Below are 17,769 nucleotides of genomic sequence, written 5' to 3'. Positions count from 1 at the left end.
ACCTTGGAGGTCATCTAGTCCAACCCGCCACCCCTACCCACCCACCCCCGCCCAAGCAGGATAAAGGCTGTAGTGAATACTATGCAGGATCCTTCTTTGCGCCAGAACTGCTATTTCTCTGTGCCCTGGAAGAAAGGTGTAAGACGATGGTTGAAATTTCAGAATTTATTTTGGAAACGTTTGCACCCTTAGCTCGGTTTGGGTGTCGGGTTTCCCAAATCCCCCCCCCCAAGCTCTATTGGTCCTGCCCGAATCCTCCCAGGTGCTTCATTTGTTTTTCCTCGCTGCTTTTTCTCCAGGTAGCCAAGAGAGTTGGCCGGGTGTTGTATATGGCCAGCTTCCCGGTGGCTTTCCCGCTGCAGCCGCCCGGCCTGCGACCCGCCGATTGCAACCTTCCTCCCGCCGAGCTTCGCCCACCTTCCACCGGCAGCGTGGCCTCGTCCCCGTACGGAGGGACGCTTCTCCCCAGCCGGGTCTCCCCCAAGCAGGAAAACGGGACCTCTCTCTTGGCGGCTCTGGCCGACGCCCCCAAACTCCCTTCCTAACCTCTGGATTTTCCGCCGTTGGACATCCCACTGAAGAAGGAAGTTTCCCACTCCCCCCCCAAGAGGCCGCGTGGAAATCTGCTAAAATATTCAAATTGGGGGGGGGGAGGAAATAAACACTCGGCGGAATGGAGGGGGGGTGGATTAGGGAGGGGTGGGGGAAGTGCTCCAAAGACACGTTGGAAGGAAGACACACTTGGAGAAGGAAGCACCATTCGGCTCTGCAAACCGGCCATGGAAGTGGGGGGGGGGGTCCAAGAGGGGCAAGGAAAAGCCCTCTCCCCACTTCCTTTTTTTTTTTTTTGCAGAGGGTGGGGAGGGGGGAGAAACACACCCCTGGCTGGAACCGGTACAGCCTTCCTTTTTACGGGGTGGGGGTGGGGGGGAGGTCTATGCATCGCTAAGCAGCTTTTGAATTAATACCAAAGACAGACAAAGTTGATCCAGTTGTTCAAGCTCCACTCCCGTATTTCTCTTCTATCTTTTTGATTTGGATGGTACGGCACAGCCAACTCCTGCGCGGGCTGTCGTCTTCTTCCTTTTTCTTTTTTTTTGGGGGGGGGGGGCTTTTTCTGCGTCTTATCTTTGATGTGCATCAAGTCGGTTGGTTTGCTCGCTCACTTTAAGTTTCCATCCCGGCTGCCTTTCTGGGCATTTTGGTTTTTTGACTCTGACTCCTCCCCCCATCTTTTCCGAGGTCGGTAAAATGAGGACCCGGATTGTGTGTTGAGGGCCATGCCCTGCCGACTCTGTAAACCGCTTCGAGCGGGCGGTAAAAGCACTGTGAAGCGGCGTATAAGTCTTTAAGTGCTATTGCTCTTGCTGCTTAAGCCCATCGGCAGTGGGTTACCTTCCTGGGAATTGTTGGGAAGGAGACGGGAAGAATATTGTGCTGGGGGGGAACCCATTGCTCCCCTTCTGGAAGTTTCTCTTCGTGTGTGTGTGTGTGTGTGTGTGTATGAGGGGTCCTTGGTGCTCTCTGAGCTTCGTTTTCTTGCAGACGTCTCATGACCCAACTAGGTAACGTCATCAATGCAGTAAGGGTGTGATGGATCGGTGTGCACTGATGATGTTACCTAGCTGGGTGACGAAACGTCGGAAAGAAAACCAGGTTTGGAGAACACCAAAGACCCTCCCCCCACCATTCAATCCTGAGCTATAAATATTCCCTTCTCTGTGTGTGCATACAATACAGAGGTGTGCTCCATTTTAATTAGGCTTTTGTGCCCAAAGAATGCAGTGGTTTTTTTATTTTTAAGGCAGGGCAACCTGGGTGAGGATACGGAATTGCACATTTCCCCTGGTATCCACACCCCAGGCGTCGGGCAGCCACACGGAGCCCTTGCCAGCTTTCAACCAGTGTGTGTGTGTGTGTCCAATTTGGGGTGGGGGAGGGGAAAGAACGCAGGGGCCAAACTTTCAAGAAGACCCCTGGGTCTGTTTTTTTCCCCCCCTTCTCTCCCCGGGTGCATTTTCGACAGCAACCAAACTTCACCCGAGATAATTCAGTCCGGTACCTTAGCTGCTTGTTCAAAGTTATCCATCACTTTTAAGGCTTTTTTTTCCAGCAAAGCAGTTGAAATAACAATAAAAAAAAACGAGAGTTCACTCAGTTTATAAAAGAGGTACAGTGTCGGGGTGCATCCTTCGGAATTTAACATTCCTGGGGGGCTGGGATACTTTTAAAATATTGGGAGCGATGGGTAGCTTATGAGATGATAAATCCTGGCCTAAATGAGCCAGCTTAGACCAAAGGGGTAAATATGAAATTCCCAGTTGTGGGAATCTTACCGGATGGCAACGAGGATAAGGACAGGTAAGTTGGTGTGTGGAGGGTACTGGAAAGATGGGGGGGGGCAGGCAGGCCTTAAGAGAGCCAGAGTGGGCTGGCAAGAGCCCCCCTCTCCCAGCAGCTGGGTTGCCTGCAGCCCCCATCTTCCCAGCGCCTGAATTTCCCTCCTGGCTCCCCCCCCCATCTTTGGCCTCAAGGCAGGGAGGGGCAGGCCCTGGGTTCCCCCCCCTCCCCCTTTCCCAGGTCTGCTAGGTCTGGGATGGCCCCTGCCATCTTCCCAGGGCAATTCTCTTCCTCCTCCCCTCTGCCCCAGGAGGGCTGCTGGGGGCTAAGTCAAGGTGGGAAGAGGAAGATTTGTTAGAAGCTGGCTGGGCGGGTGGGGGGGGGTTCCTTTTCCCTTCCAGGCTCCCCGATGCCATGCTGAGTCTTTGCCACCCACAGGGTCCTTGCCAGCATGGCACCGGGGTTAGCGGGGAAGAGAAGAAGTGGGGGGGGTGTTGGGCAAGGAGCCCCCCTCCCCCAGCCTGCCTCTAACATCCTTCCAGTGGTGTCCTTTCCCACCTCCTCCAGCAGTCCTGATTTTTGGGGTGGGGGGAGAGAAGAGGAAAGCATTGGGAAGATGGGAGGGGTGGAACATCCCAGCCCAGTAGACCTGGGAAAGGGGGGGGGGCATCCAGGGTCTATTCCTCCCTGAGGCCACAGATTGGGGGGGGGGGGGCGGCAAAAAAAAAAAACACTCAGGATGGCGAAAAAACCACAAACGAGAGAGTAGAAGACAGAATCTTTTATTACAGCACAAAAAAAATTTAGTACACCCCACTCTGCTTCCCACCCCTACTACCCTTGACTCCAGTCCTGGCTTAAGAGGGGGCCCAGGGGAGGGCGGTCCTAGGAAGAGGAGGGGGATATCTTTACACCCCCTCCTCCCAGGACCCCCCCACACACAGGCCCCTTATTAAGCCAGGAGGCATTGATGGGGACTGAGGGAGGACTATGGGAGATGGATGTGCAAGGGGGCCGTGGAGAACAGCTTGCCAATGACCTTGGAGTAGCCAAAATGCCACCCCAGGAGCCAAGGCAGCTGCCCAGCACTCCTGCACCCCCATCTCCCAGCCTCCCCCAATCCCCACCAACCCTCAGCTCCAACCATGGTACAAGACAAGCTGGCAAGAGGATCTGGGATGCCTAAGGCTGCCCCTGGGGGGGCTTGGATGCCCCAGATCTTCCTGCCAGCCTCCCTTGGTGCCATGGTTAGCTCCTGGCCTTTCTTAACCCCCCCCATATTTCTGGGGGTCACCCACTGTGCAGATGGATTTCTCTGTGCGCCCCTCGCTATAAGTAGGCTTGCAGGAACATATATTATTCGAAATTAATAATTTAGAATAATATATGTTAATAAGGAGGTTTGGAAAAAGAGGCCCCTTACTTTTGAATATGTCCTGCAAACCTACTTAAAACAAGGGGAGGAACTGCACTTACCCGGAGACACGTATGGATCTTCTGACTCACCTGCCTAGGTGCTGAGATGATTTGGGGAGGGACCATGCAGGACACCCAATGAACCGAGACCCTACGTAATAAAACTTTGACAAGTTTTAAGTTGTGTAGACTTCTTACTAGAGCTAAAGTCCACCCATCTTAAGTTTGCCAAGGCACTGCAGAGTAATACTAGGGAAGGTTTCAGGGTTGAGGAGCATCCACTGGAGGGGAAGTGGCTAAAGAACTTAACAATTGCCAGAATTCTGTAGGCCAGGAGTCCGGAAACTGGCTTTTTTTCTTTTAACTCTGGGAGTTGGAAGCCCACAAGTCTTAAAAGAGCCAAGTTTGCAGACCTCCTGCTGTAGCCTATCAGTCTGAATTCTGGGGAGCCCAAAGGAACCCAAATTCTGTGCATCCGAGTTGCATGGACCTCAGCCACAGTTTCTAATGTACAGAAAGATTTGGGAGGAACACACACCCCCAGAATACACAAAAAGACCCCCAAATGTTTGGACTTTGTTTCCCAGAAATTCTCCGGCTACATTGCTAAACGTCTGGGGACTTAAAGTTCAATCGAACAACCCTGTTGGATTTTAAGTTCCCAGAATACAGAAATAAGCGGAAGACGTCTGGGTTGCATTCGTTGACTTGGATTGGGGGGTTAACTTTGATTCCCATAATTCTACACCCCCGTTGCCGAGCCCTGAGAATTGAAGTTCTTCCCATTCAGGTGCAGAATGCTCCGTCTAATGGGCTTCAATTTTTAGCAGAATGATGTGTTTAACAATCAAACCTACCTTGAAGATGTGGGAGTTCCATCTCCCATGTTTGGTGAACTTCAATTCCCAGGATTCTCCAGTCTGTGTGCTGGACAACACCAAAGATTGAATGGCGGCCAATCTGGTGCTGGGTGTGTGTGTGTCAGGAGAGGACCTCAACTTCTAGGCTTTTCAAGACTACCGTTGCTATAGGGTAGGGGTCTCCAACCTTGGCAACTTTTAAGACTTGCGGATTTCCAACTCGCAGGAATTCTGAGAGCTGAAGTCCACAAGTCTTAAAAGTTACCAAGGTTGGAGACCCCTGCTATAGGGTATCCTATTGAGATAGGATTGTACCCTCTGTGAAGACCCTCTTCTGAACGTAGAAGTCAGAAGAATCTGGGAGACCCACCATCTACGGGACATGGATCCGTCGCCTGGATTGGACTCCCAAGCCTCAGAATTCCTAACAGAATTAAGAGTTGGAGGCCCACCAGTTGGAGGGCATGGGACTTCCCAGAATTTTGAGCACAGAATTCAGAAGAATTGGGGCCTACCATCAAGAGAACGCGTGGAGCTCAGTTTCCGGAATTCTCCAAGCCATACGATGGAGAAAGCTGGAAATTGAATTGCAGCCATCTGGGGATGGGGACACCTTAAGATTCTCCAGCCACCACTGCTAAGAATTCTGGGAGCTGAAACCCCACCCTGGTGGACTACAGCTCCCAAAATTCTTACATCCTGCTGCAGAATTCTGGGAGTTGAGTTGCACCTTCCGTTCTGGAGGACTCAAATTTCCCAGAATTCGTAGAGTCGAAGTCCACCCTTCTAAAAGCCAACTGGCTTTCTGAAAGCAGAGTTCAAATCCAGACATATACCAGGGGTGGGTATATACACAACTCTCTTAGATCAGGGTTTCTCACCTTTATGTGTAGATTTCAACACCCTGAATTTCCCAAACCAACTGGCTGGGGAATTCTAGGATTTGAAGTCCACAGATCTTTAGAATAGCAAGAGTTGGAAGGGACCTTAGAGGTCTTCTAGTCCAACCCCCTGCTTCCAAGTTGTTTAAGGCTGAGAAACCCTGATGCACGTTCTACTGACATCTCAACTCTGAACTTGGTCTACAGAACCCTACCAGATAACACTTCTGGTCTTTACAAAAGATAAAGGCTAACAACAGCCATGATTCCTTGACCCTATCATCCACAGCTTACAGCTAGAACCACCATCTTTTCAAATTTATGGCAACCCGAATTGACCACTTCAGGCAGGGGTGTCCAAACCTGGCCCCTTGAAGAGTGGTGGACTTCAACTCCCAGAATTCCCCAGCCAGCATGAGCTATAAATATGAGCAAGTTGCTGGCTGGGGAATTCCGGGAGTTGAAATCCACCCCTCTTCAAGGGGCCAAGTTTGGAGATCCCCAACTTAAAGGCTCTTGGACGTCAAGCGTTATCTCCATAAACCACAAAACATGGTTCTTCAGCCAAGCCGAAGACTTCAGCTAACTTGCAAACTACACAGAGATCCTGGCTACATTGGGGATCCACCCACGACCAACAATAAGGACTTGCTAACACCTTATCCTAGATCTGATCTGTCAGGTGGCCTTAAGTGATAAGTGTCAAGGTCTCAGTTCCTGGTGGAAACTGCACAGTGGGTGAGTAGATCACAATGTAGTGAAAGCCCATTTCTCCCATCGGGATCTGGCCGTTTTGCCCGCTGCGGTTTCAGTGCAGCGAGATCCCGAAAGAAATCCACAAGAGGCTGTTTTTACAAGCCGAGAACCAACACAAACGTTGCCGTACAGGAAAAATAAAAATAATAATAATAATCATAAGGGAATTTGGGTGGTTTCAAAGCATGCCTTGTGCTGCCCATTTCCAACTCTTCCTGCTGCCTTTGGTCCCAAAATTTTTTTTTTAAAAAAATAATGTCCACTTGGTATTAGGAAAAGAGCCAAGGCGCAAAAAAACGTGGTGGGACTTTGGTCTTTTTATCTCTTTATCTCCAGCGCTGGCGTGAGTGGGATTTCCTCTTCAGAAGAGGCTGGGCTTTTTTAAAAAAAAGAAATAATATTTAAAGGAGGTGTTACTTTGAGATGGTTTTAAGAACCCACATTATTCTAAAGAGGCAGGTTTTGTTTTTTTTACAGCCGTCGTGGTTTTTTTAGGCTCCCCTGCCAGAGGACAAAATTTCCTGCCATGTCCCTCCAACGGCTTCAGAGCCAGCTGGAATCCATTTCTTCGGCCCTCCACAAGTGGCAACAGCTGTCCAGTTACACACACACACACACACCCACAAAAAAATACTGTCCATCCATCAGTCTCCATCGGAAAAATCCAAGTCTTCCACTACGTCCTCTCCTCCTTGTGCCAGCTGTTGCACCTCCGCCCGAGACAGCGGCTTCCGACGACGACTCCTCGGTTGGGGCACGGCCCTCTCGCTTCCTGGAGAAAGAAGGAAGGAAGGAAAACGGGTGTCTGTCTGTGTGTGTCGATCCAACCAAAACGGGGAGAGGAGAGGGGCACCAAAAAGGCAGCTGGGTGCTAATTAATCATCGGTGCTAATTAACGGATCATCTGCAGAGCCGCAGGAAAGGGGGTGGGGGGGAGGAACGAGATGGAAATGGCGAGATGGGCAGAGTACACATTTAATAATAAGCAAAGCGATAAATAAACAAAATACCTGGGCGTTACGAATGGAAATGGGAGGATCAAGGAGAAGAAAATATTTATTCCCGCTCCCCTCATTTTGTTTGGGGGGGGCTCAAGCCTGTTCCAAAACCCACATGCTAAAAATAAGGGGGAATTGGGCTCCTTTCCCAATGTTTCAGTCTACCGAGGTGAATTTAGAAGCACGCTCTTAAAATGGGCTACGGTATTAATTCTTGAGCACATGGAAGGGGCGGGTGTCCTTTTGGGGTTGGGACCCTCTCCAAATCCTTTGGCCTGCCTCTGCATTCTTCTATTGGAGACCCGCTCTGTATTGTGGCCCGCCAGCGGAGCTGATGGCAGACCCAAGACAGTGAGGAGGTTGGGGAGGAACATGGGCCAGTCCTGGAGTCTGGGGAAGGCTCTGCGTCGAAGGCAGAGAGGGGGCCAGGGCCATCTGACAGTTGTCAGCTGCCTTCGGAGTCGGACATCAGTGACGCAGAAGAACAGCTGGAGCCTGTTCTCCGCATGCGCAGAGCTGCCGGGAGAAGGGAACAGCTAAGGAACAAGGGTCGACTCAGGAGTAAAGCCACAGGTGGACGGTGAATGGCCCCTCCCCACAGGGAATAAAAGAGGAGACAATTAGTTTGCTTAATTGGTTTGTGACTCTCCGAGATTCCTTGCCAAGTTTTGAAGATATTGGCCCGGCAGCTTTGCTGGCTGAGGAATTCTGGGAGTTGAAGTCCACAAGTCTTAAAAGTTGCCAAGGTTGGAGACCCCTGGTCTGGAAATCTAAGTGGGGAGACCTAGAAATATGGGGGTTTATCAATCTGCCCTGGGGGGGGGAAAGAGTGAGAGAAGGACCAGGGCAGAAGCCAAAGGGCCTCGGGAATGGCTGATGAGCACCAGAATAAAAAAATGAAACACACATATGCACACATCCATGTCACAGGTTGGGCTGGAGATCACTTTACATCAAATTTTTGAGATGGGACAGGAACATAAATTCTCCTCCATCCAGTGTGAAGCGGGGTGATGCAAACGGTCTAGAACAGGAGTCACCAACCTCAGGGACCACTAAATTCATAATTTTAAATCCCATGGATCACTGCCTAATGACCAGCTAGGTGGGCGTGGCCAACTCGATGTCACTCATGTCGAGGGGTGTTTCGCCGGCCTCTACTCGCCCCTCCCCTTCCAGCCACTTCTCCTTGCCTGCCCGCACGGGCTCCTTAGGGCCCCAACAGGAAGCAGTTGTTGGAGCTTAGCCGCCACCATGAGAAAGAGTTAGCAAACGAGCTCAGTTCAAATTGGATCTGGCCAAGAAGGAGGCTCAACAGAAGCACGTCATTGAGGACTAGGAGCATAGGCTTTCCAAGCAGACCTGCGGGAGTGCAAGGCCAGGGACCGGCGCCTGGAGGCTCAGTGGGCTGAGATGGTCAGCCGGTTCCAGGCCATGATGCAGTCCCACTGGAACGAGGCTCTCTGGCTCTTCGCCACCAGCAGCGCTTCCCTCCAGCCTTTGCCCAAATCCCCACACCAGGAGGCTGAAGCAGACCCCAAATCGAAATTTCTGCCCCCCCTCCGACCCACACAAAAAGACCCCGAAGGGGGAGACTCTCTGCAGCAACACAAACGTTCTTTGCACGAATCTGTCCCAGGGACCATAGTTTGAGGACTCCTGATTTAGTGCAGTATTTAAAAAAATGCAAATAATTTTTCTGTGGACCACCAACGTTTTCTCGCGGACCACCAGTTGGTGCCCCTGGGGAGGAGGGATGTGTGTGTGTGTGGGGGGAAAACCCACACCTGGCTCTACTTCGACCCGATTTCAGGCAGAAACGTTTCTCTCCCCCTTTCTCAGAAATGTCAAGGCGACATTCGGGAACGGCTTAAGCGCAAAACGAGGGTTTGGCCGTGACGTTTGGGACCGGATGAGCGCTTCCCTCCAGGCCTCAGGATTTTGCTCCCCAAAAGCTGCCGACGAAGGGAAGGCTTGGGCCAGCTGGCAAACAAAGCTGGGGAAGCGGAAACTGGAACAGCCGCCCGAAAAAAAAGGGAACGGGCTACTAAACGAGAAACGGCGAGTGAGGCGCTTTTCAACGTTATCGGCAGCCCCAAAGAGAAAGAAATTTTGAGAGTTGGCACGTGGAGATGCCAAAGGGTGCCAGCCGTTGTCCACTCTGGCCTCGGTCTATTCTGGGCACTGGCACCGAGGTTGGCATGCCAAGCCTCTGCCATCTGCTACTGAGAATTGGGCACCGTGCCGGACTCTTTTAGCTGCAGAGCATTGGGGGAGCAGGGAGAAACGGAGGGGAGGAAAGCGAAGGGAGGCTGGAGAGACGGGAGTCGGCTTTTGGAGGTGTCTCTCCCGCGGCACGGCAAAATCCGAACTCTTAAAAAAAGCGTTGGGATTCCGCAAATAATTTTCTGGAATGAATAAGGAAGGGACTACAGTTCAGTTACCTGAATATTTGGAGGGGATTTGTTTTGGAGTTTGGGGGCTGAGGGTGGGAGTATTCGCTTGAGACGCCCCCCCCGATGATGCCCCTCTCCCACCGGCCTTGATCTTGCTTTGAGACCTCCGCTAATTTTCTTCCGAGCGCCCCCCCACAGGGCTTCAGAGGCAAGTTGGGGGAGGAGGGGGGGGGGCTGGAGGATTTGCCCTCCCAAGTATAGTCCTTGACTTATAACCATTCGCTTAGAGACCTAAGTTACAACAGCACTGGAAAATGCGACCGATGACCGTTTTTTCCACACTTAATGAGCTTTCCCACGGTCACGTGATCAAAATTCACAACGCTTGGCAACTGGCGTGTACTTTATGACGGTTGCGTGTGTGTGTGTGACGTGATCACCGCTTGTGACTTTTACAGTCTGCTTCAGAGAAGCAAAATTGGGGGAGGGGGAGAGCCGTGTTCGCTTAACGGCCACATGATTCGCTGAACAGCTGCGGCGATTCACTTAACAATCGTGGCCAAAAAAAAAAAAAAACGGTTGTAAAATGGGGCAAAATTCACTTAATAACCGCCCTGCTTAGCCATGGAAGGATCGAGCTCAATTGTGTACATTGAGGAGTATCTATATCAGCTGCTACTCCTCCTTCTACCAAGGCAGGCCTGGCATTTAGGATCTAGGGATGTTTGTGTAGTGAGCAAAATGTCAGCTTTACTTGCAAAAAAAAAATATTAAAAATGAAATGTGGAGAAACTACCACCCCTGGGCCACAATTCGCCACAGTACAATTCAACAGATACACAAGTTAACATGAATTTCAACCAGACCATGGCCGAAAATAATAATAATAATAAAATAAAGCCAATCCAGAATATAAGAGTTAAAATAATTCCTGTGAAAACATGGTCACCAAAAATAAAAGTAACTGAATGAAATGATTACTAGAGTTTTGAATTGTCCTGCGGAGTGTTGGCCAGTAGACCCAGAGACGGGCTTCGTATAAGTCAGGGATCGGCAACCTTTGCGGCTTCAAAGAGCCACGAAGGCCCTAACCAGAAGGCCCGTTTAATTTTGGAGCCGACTGGAAGTCCGGTTCCTCCACCATAGAATCTGCTCCTAGCGCAACACCCTTTTCCCTCTACCTAACCGAAACCCCTATCAATTGTGGAGCCGACTGGCGACAGGGAGCTGCAGCAGAGGGATGAAAGAGCCACAAGGCCCTAACCAGAAGGCCCGTTTAATTTTGGAGCCGACTGGAAGTCCGGTTCCTCCACCATAGAATCTGCTCCTAGCGCAACACCCTTTTCCCTCTACCTAACCGAAACCCCTATCAATTGTGGAGCCGACCGGCGACAGGGAGCTGCAGCAGAGGGATGAAAGAGCCACATTCGGCTCCAGAGCTGCGGGTTGCCGACCCCTGCCGTAAGTTAACAACCGGTTCTCCTAGTGCAGAACCGAAAATGTGAGCGCGTTTGCGCGCGGCTTCAAACACACGTCTTGCAGGTGACGCAGTGAGTAGAGCGGGCGAAGCGTGGGAATCAGCCGGGCTGCGTGGACGGGGCGGGGCGACCCAGAGTGTGAGATATATAGGATGGGACAGTGTCGGGGTGGGTGGATGGGCCCAGCCGGTGGTCGGAACTACCGGTTCGTCTGAACCGGACCGAACCGGCAGCAGCCAACCTCTGGCTATACCTGAATGGATGGAGGTTTTTTGTTTTTTCTAGATGTTCAAGAAGAGGAGATTTAAATATTATCTGAGGGGGTTTCAGGAACTCTGTAAGGGACGGCTTTCCATGGAAGCACATGGAAAGCTGCAAGGAAACCTCTTAATTCTTTACCGTCCGAGTCGCTCAGGTTCTCTTCGTCTCCCTCATCGTCCACTTCATATTCTCCTTCCTCCTCCTCTTCCTCTTCCTCACTGCTGCTCACGGAAGCACGGTCTGCAGCCCCCTTCTTGCTTTTCTCTGCACCCAGAAAACAAAAATGGGAACAGATGTGACATACATTCCCCTCCCCCCCTCTGTGCGTTCACAGGGAATGTAAAACCGTTCTTCTGCAAAGAAGAAATTTAAAAACAACAACACAAATCACAAATATTTTGCACCACCCAAATAGCTTAAGAGACGAAAACAAGCCTTTTTATTCCTGGATATAAACTGCCCAAGAAGCTGCTCATCCAGTTCTACAGAGGAATTACTGAGTCTGTCATCTGCACCTCCATAACTGTCTGGTTTGGTTCTGCAACCCAACAAGACAGACGCAGACTTCAGAGGATAATTAGAACTGCAGAAAAATGAACTGCTACCAACCTGCCTTCCATTGAGGACCTGTATACTGCACGAGTCAAAAAGAGGGCTGGGAAAATATTTACAGATCCCTCGCATCCTGGACATAAACTGTTTCAACTCCTACCCTCAAAACGACACTATAGAGCACTGCACACCAGAACAACTAGACACAAGGACAGTTTTTCCCCGAACGCCATCACTCTGCTAAACAAATAATTCCCTCAACACTGTCAAACTATTTACTAAATCTGCACTACTATTAATCTTCTCATCGTTCCCATCACCCATCTCCTCCCACTTATGACTGTATGACTGTAACTTGTTGCTGTATCCTTACGATTTATATTGATATTGTTTCCTGATTGCTTATTTGTTCCCTATGACTATCACACTTGGCCAATAAAAAATTCAATTCAATTCAATTCAATTCCATTCCATTCCATTCCATTCCAATTTGTTCCCTATGACTATCATTAACTGTTGTACCTTATGATTCTTGATGAAGGTATCTTTTCTTTTATGTACACTGAGAACATATGCACCAAGACAAATTCCTAATGTGTCCAATCACACTTGGCCAATCAAGAATTCTATTCTATTCTATTCTATTCTATTCTATTCTATTCTATTCTATTCTTCTATTCTATTCTCTATACTCTACTCTACTCTACTCTTCTTGTTCTGTTCTATTCTATTCTATTCTATTCTATTCTTCTATTCTATTCTGTTCTGTTCTATTCTATTCTATTCTTCTATTCTATTCTCTCTACTCTACTCTACTCTACTCTACTCTACTCTACTCTACTCTACTTTACTCTACTCTACTCTACTCTTCTTGTTCTGTTCTGTTCTGTTCTGTTCTGTTCTGTTCTGTTCTGTTCTGTTCTATTCTATTCTATTCCATTTATTGCAACCTGAAGCTTGCTTAGAAAACAGTGTCCAAATGAGCCTTGAGGAGAAGGAGATGTGGCTCCCCAGATTTTTATTTCTAAATTTTCTAGCTTTTCTCAGCTAGAAAAGGCAGGAAATTCAACCCCAACGCCTTCCATGCTCAGCCAGCAAAGCAGGAATTCCAATTAATCAAGCCATGACTGCAGCCATCGGTGTTATAACAGCCTCTCAAGCCTCCTAACATTGAGATTATAACTTGTGAGTTGCTTTCAGTTTTCTCCCGATTGTGGGATCCCCTTACATAAATCTGACATCGTTATATATTTTTTATTACTTTTTATTCTGTCGATATATAGCCGCTCAACTCATACCAGCCGCTATAGACAGAACACGGGGTTACAAGATTGGAGACGAGACAATTGTCAAGAAGCAGATTCCAAAATTAGTTAATTCTCTTTGACTCAGTTCTGGTTTTACTTTAAAAAAAAAAACGTAGAAAAAGCAAGTTTCCAGTCCTCATGAGATGTGTACGCCAAGGGAAGGGAGGCCAGAAAAGGGTTGTCAAAAAGGAAAGTGATCAAATGCCCCCCAGGACTTGAGAAATAAAGCTCAAAGGACAGCTAAACTGATTTCTTAATTTCTTAGGGACTAGATGCTTACTTTGTCCTATTTTTTAAAAACTGTGGGGGAAACGGCCTCTTGGATCAGTTTCTGTTCTTCTACCTTAGCCAAGAGAGAGCAAAAATGGACACCAAGTCCCTGCGGATTATTTATGGAACTTTTCTGCTGTTCTTCCGTGCGCAATTCATCTACCGTCAGCCTCTTCAACATAAAACAACTTATTTGATGATTGATTTACGACCGTGTTGAGTCCCTTCCTTTTGTAGAAGTAAACTTAATAATGGCTTATGAGCGGATGTGACACAGCAAGTCGCCCCAGCTGCAATTTATCTTTGCTTTTAAGGAAATATATAAGGGGGGGGTGTATAAGGAGCAGGGGGTGGGCTTCAACAAGTTTAGCAAGGGGTTCTCTGCCTGGTTGCTGGGTGGGCGTGGCCATGGTGGGCGTGGCCTAGTTGACCTCCGCACAACAGGCGGGGTGAGGTGGGGGGTGTTTTTGCCCTCCCCAGGTTTCGGAGGCTTTTCTCGAGCCTCCAGGAGGGCAAAAACGACCCGAACTTCCAGGAGCCCTGTTTTTCGCCCACTCTGAGCCTCCGCGGGCGCCCTGCACTTACCTGCAGCCAAAACCGGAAGGTTGGGGACTCCTGGGAGGGGTGGGGCAGGATGGGCGGCGCCATCCAGGAGTGGGATTTGGGGGGTTCTCTGAACGGCACAGAATCTTAGCTAGAGGTTCTCCCGAACCCCCGCAGCTCACCCCTGATAAGGAGTCAATAAAACAAAGTTAAACCTGCTTCTCATTCCTTCTGTTCGCGCAGTCACTAATTCAGATGAAAAAAAAATCTGTTTCTTACTCCAGTGCAAACCACACGAGGAAGCTGCGGATTTGCACGGCTTGTATAAAAAAAATGTGCTAAGTTTTTTTCAGGTATTTTTGAAACTGGGTCTAGAGAGAGGCGGAATTTTTTTCCCCAAAAAAATTAAACAACGATCACAACTCTTTTTAAATAACAATTTAAAGCAATGCAAGTTTCATTTTGTCATTGCAATTTATATACACCTCTCCCCCCCTTTCTACCCTAGATGGAGGTGGTCCAAGCGATATAAATGAAATGAAAATAAACTCAAGCGAAAATAAATAAAAGCAGAAAAATAAAATCCATTAAGATGTGTGCATTTATATATTTATCCTCTGCTTTCCCTTATATCCAGCCTAGCAATCCTACCAACGCAGGAGAAATCGTAGAAAAGAACTAGAAAAATCAAAATGCAATAAATGCTACTTAAAAAATAAACCAGACTCTCTGGTTTTCTGGCTGGGCTGGAGGTTTCCGTTTTATGATTCTCCGGCTGCTGTGCGTTTTATGCTTCGTTTTATTTTGCATTTGAATGTATTGTTGCTCTGAGCTGCCTGGAGTCATAAACCGAACCTGGCAGCTATATAAATCAATTTAATAAATAAACCTTTGGCAACCATCCAAGAGGTAGGGAACGACGGCCCTTTTAGGATTTGTGGACCTCAACTCCCAGAATCCCTTAGTGCTTGTGGACTTCAACTCCCAGAATCCCTGAGTGTGTGTGGGCTTCAACTCCCAGAATCCCTGAGTGTTTGTGGGCCTCAACTCCCAGAATCCCTGAGTGTTTGTGGACTTCAACTCCCAGAATCCCTGAGTGTGTGTGGGCCTCAACTCCCAGAATCCCTGAGTGTGTGTGGGCCTCAACTCCCAGAATCCCTGAGTGTTTGTGGACTTCAACTCCCAGAATCCCTGAGTGTTTGTGGACCTCAACTCCCAGAATCCCTGAGTGTGTGTGGGCCTCAACTCCCAGAATCCCTGAGTGTTTGTGGACTTCAACTCCCAGAATCCCTGAGTGTGTGTGGGCTTCAACTCCCAGAATCCCTGAGTGTTTGTGGGCTTCAATTCCCAGAATCCCTGAGTGTTTGTGGACCTCAACTCCCAGAATCCCTGAGTGTTTGTGGTCCTCAACTCCCAGAATCCCTGAGTGTGTGTGGATCTCAACTCCCAGAATCCCTGAGTGTGTGTGGGCCTCAACTCCCAGGATCCCTGAGTGTTTGTGGACCTCAACTCCCAGAATCCCTGAGTGTTTGTGGTCCTCAACTCCCAGAATCCCTGAGTGTTTATGGACTTCAATTCCCAAAATCCCTGAGTGTGTGTGGACCTCAACTCCCAGAATCCCTGAGTGCTTGTGGGCCTCAACTCCCAGAATCCCTGAGTGTTTATGGACTTCAATTCCCAAAATCCCTGAGTGTGTGTGGACCTCAACTCCCAGAATCCCTTAGTGCTTGTGGGCCTCAACTCCCAGAATCCCTGAGTGTTTATGGACTTCAATTCCCAAAATCCCTGAGTGTGTGTGGACCTCAACTCCCAGAATCCCTGAGTGCTTGTGGACTTCAATTCCCAAAATCCCTGAGTGTGTGTGGACCTCAACTCCCAGAATCCCTGAGTGTTTATGGACTTCAATTCCCAAAATCCCTGAGTGTGTGTGGACCTCAACTCCCAGAATCCCTGAGTGTTTGTGGACTTCAACTCCCAGAATCCCTGAGTGTTTGTGGACTTCAACTCCCAGAATCCCTGAGTGTTTGTGGACTTCAACTCCCAGAATCCCTGAGTGTTTGTGGACTTCAACTCCCAGAATCCCTGAGTGTTTGTGGGCTTCAATTCCCAGAATCCCTGAGTGTTTGTGGGCTTCAATTCCCAGAATCCCTGAGTGTTTGTGGGCTTCAACTCCCAGAATCCCTGAGTGTTAGTGGACTTCCAACTCCCAGAATTCTCAGGATTCTCAGGAATTCTGGAAGTTGAAGTCCACAAATCCTAACGGGGCCATCGTGTCCTATCTTTGCCATAGGGTGGCAGGCCTAGGAGAGGCAGAACAAATCTCTTTTGTGTTTTACCCATCTATTGTGTGTTGTGATTGTGTATGCGTGTGTTCAGCAGCTGCTACTGATTGGCACCAAGGCTCTCTGCAATTCAGCCCCAGCATCCACCGTGCCCAGAAGGAAGGTCCTTGTTTCTTTTAGCTTCGGTCTGAGGCTGTGCACCAGAAGTGGTATTCACCCGGTTCGAGCCGGTTCGGGCGAACCGATAGCGGAGATCACAGCTGGGCCTGCTCACCCCCGACTCCCCCCCAATTTATCTAGACACGTTTTTGAGGCCGGGCACATGCGCAGAAGATGCGTGCAAGCAAAGCGCATCGGCGGAAGGCTGGGTGCCTGTGCAGAAGGCGCGCGCACAAAGCGAGCGCCCGCGCGGCGAACCGGTGGCAACAAAATGTGAAACCCACCACAAACTGGAGGAAAAGAGCGTCTTGTCTGAGTTGCCAGCTGCCCCTTCCCGGAGTCGCAGATCTCAAGTTTTTTTTTAATCCAATTTAGACAGGAAATCAGAGCCCCCTGGAGGATTTATTAATCACTTTAAGCAGGGAGCTATTCCGGGAGAGGGCGGCAAGCCCGGAAGACGGGGAAGAGATGGGAAATTCTCTCTGCTCCCCTGCCTTCCCTCTTCTTTCTCTACCTTCAGCCTGGTACCCCACTTCGTCTTCACTCCCAAGCACCCCGAATGATTTGGGGTGACAGGAGCTTAGGAGACCCATATTGCTATTAATTTTGAAGAATTAAAAAAAAAGCATATCTAAGATGCAGTGCTAAAAACTCAATTTTCGAAATGTATTTGATTTCCACACTTTTTAAGCTCAGCCCTCCGAGCTCTGCCCCTAATATGGCTAGAATTACGCACAGAGAGGAATTCTGGGAGTTGAAGTCCACCCATCTTAAAAGTTCAATAGCTTACTGGCTGGGGAATTCTGGGAGTTGAAGTCCACCCCTCTTAAAAGTTCAGTAGCTTACTGGCTGGGGAATTCTGGGAGTTGAAGTCCACCCCTCTTAAAAGTTCAGTAGCTTACTGGCTGGGGAATTCTGGGAGTTGAAGTCCACCCATCTTAAAAGTTCAATAGCTTACTGGCTGGGGAATTCTGGGAGTTGAAGTCCACCCATCTTAAAAGTTCAATAGCTTACTGGCTGGGGAATTCTGGGAGTTGAAGTCCACCCATCTTAAAAGTTCAATAGCTTACTGGCTGGGGAATTCTGGGAGTTGAAGTCCACCCCTCTTAAAAGTTCAGTAGCTTACTGGCTGGGGAATTCTGGGAGTTGAAGTCCACCCATCTTAAAAGTTCAATAGCTTACTGGCTGGGGAATTCTGGGAGTTGAAGTCCACCCCTCTTAAAAGTTCAGTAGCTTACTGGCTGGGGAATTCTGGGAGTTGAAGTCCACC

At 49.1% G+C, this 17,769-nt stretch overlaps 2 protein-coding genes across 5 annotated transcripts in view; one reads left to right on the top strand and one right to left on the bottom strand.

Annotated features, from left to right (window-relative positions):
* Positions 1-681, top strand: part of SAMD11 (sterile alpha motif domain containing 11) — a 113,185-nt gene extending 112,504 nt beyond the window's left edge. For all 4 annotated transcript variants that reach the window (XM_058161293.1, XM_058161291.1, XM_058161292.1 and 1 more), the window contains one exon: positions 300-681. In XM_058161293.1, the coding sequence (XP_058017276.1) occupies positions 300-545 (246 nt within the window). In that variant the 3' untranslated portion in view covers positions 546-681. The remainder of the gene's footprint in view (positions 1-299) is intronic.
* A 2,444-nt stretch (positions 682-3,125) lies between these two features.
* Positions 3,126-17,769, bottom strand: part of NOC2L (NOC2 like nucleolar associated transcriptional repressor) — a 67,574-nt gene continuing 52,930 nt past the window's right edge. Inside the window, exons 18-19 of the mRNA XM_058161213.1 lie at positions 11,525-11,650; positions 3,126-7,025 (exon numbers count right to left, since the gene is read on the bottom strand). Coding sequence (XP_058017196.1) covers positions 6,898-7,025; positions 11,525-11,650 — 254 coding nt within the window. The 3' untranslated portion in view covers positions 3,126-6,897. The remainder of the gene's footprint in view (positions 7,026-11,524; positions 11,651-17,769) is intronic.

This window comes from Ahaetulla prasina, chromosome 18 (assembly GCF_028640845.1).
Source record: "Ahaetulla prasina isolate Xishuangbanna chromosome 18, ASM2864084v1, whole genome shotgun sequence".
NCBI classification, from domain to species: domain Eukaryota; kingdom Metazoa; phylum Chordata; class Lepidosauria; order Squamata; family Colubridae; genus Ahaetulla; species Ahaetulla prasina.
This window is presented reverse-complemented; position numbering and strand designations above follow the sequence as displayed.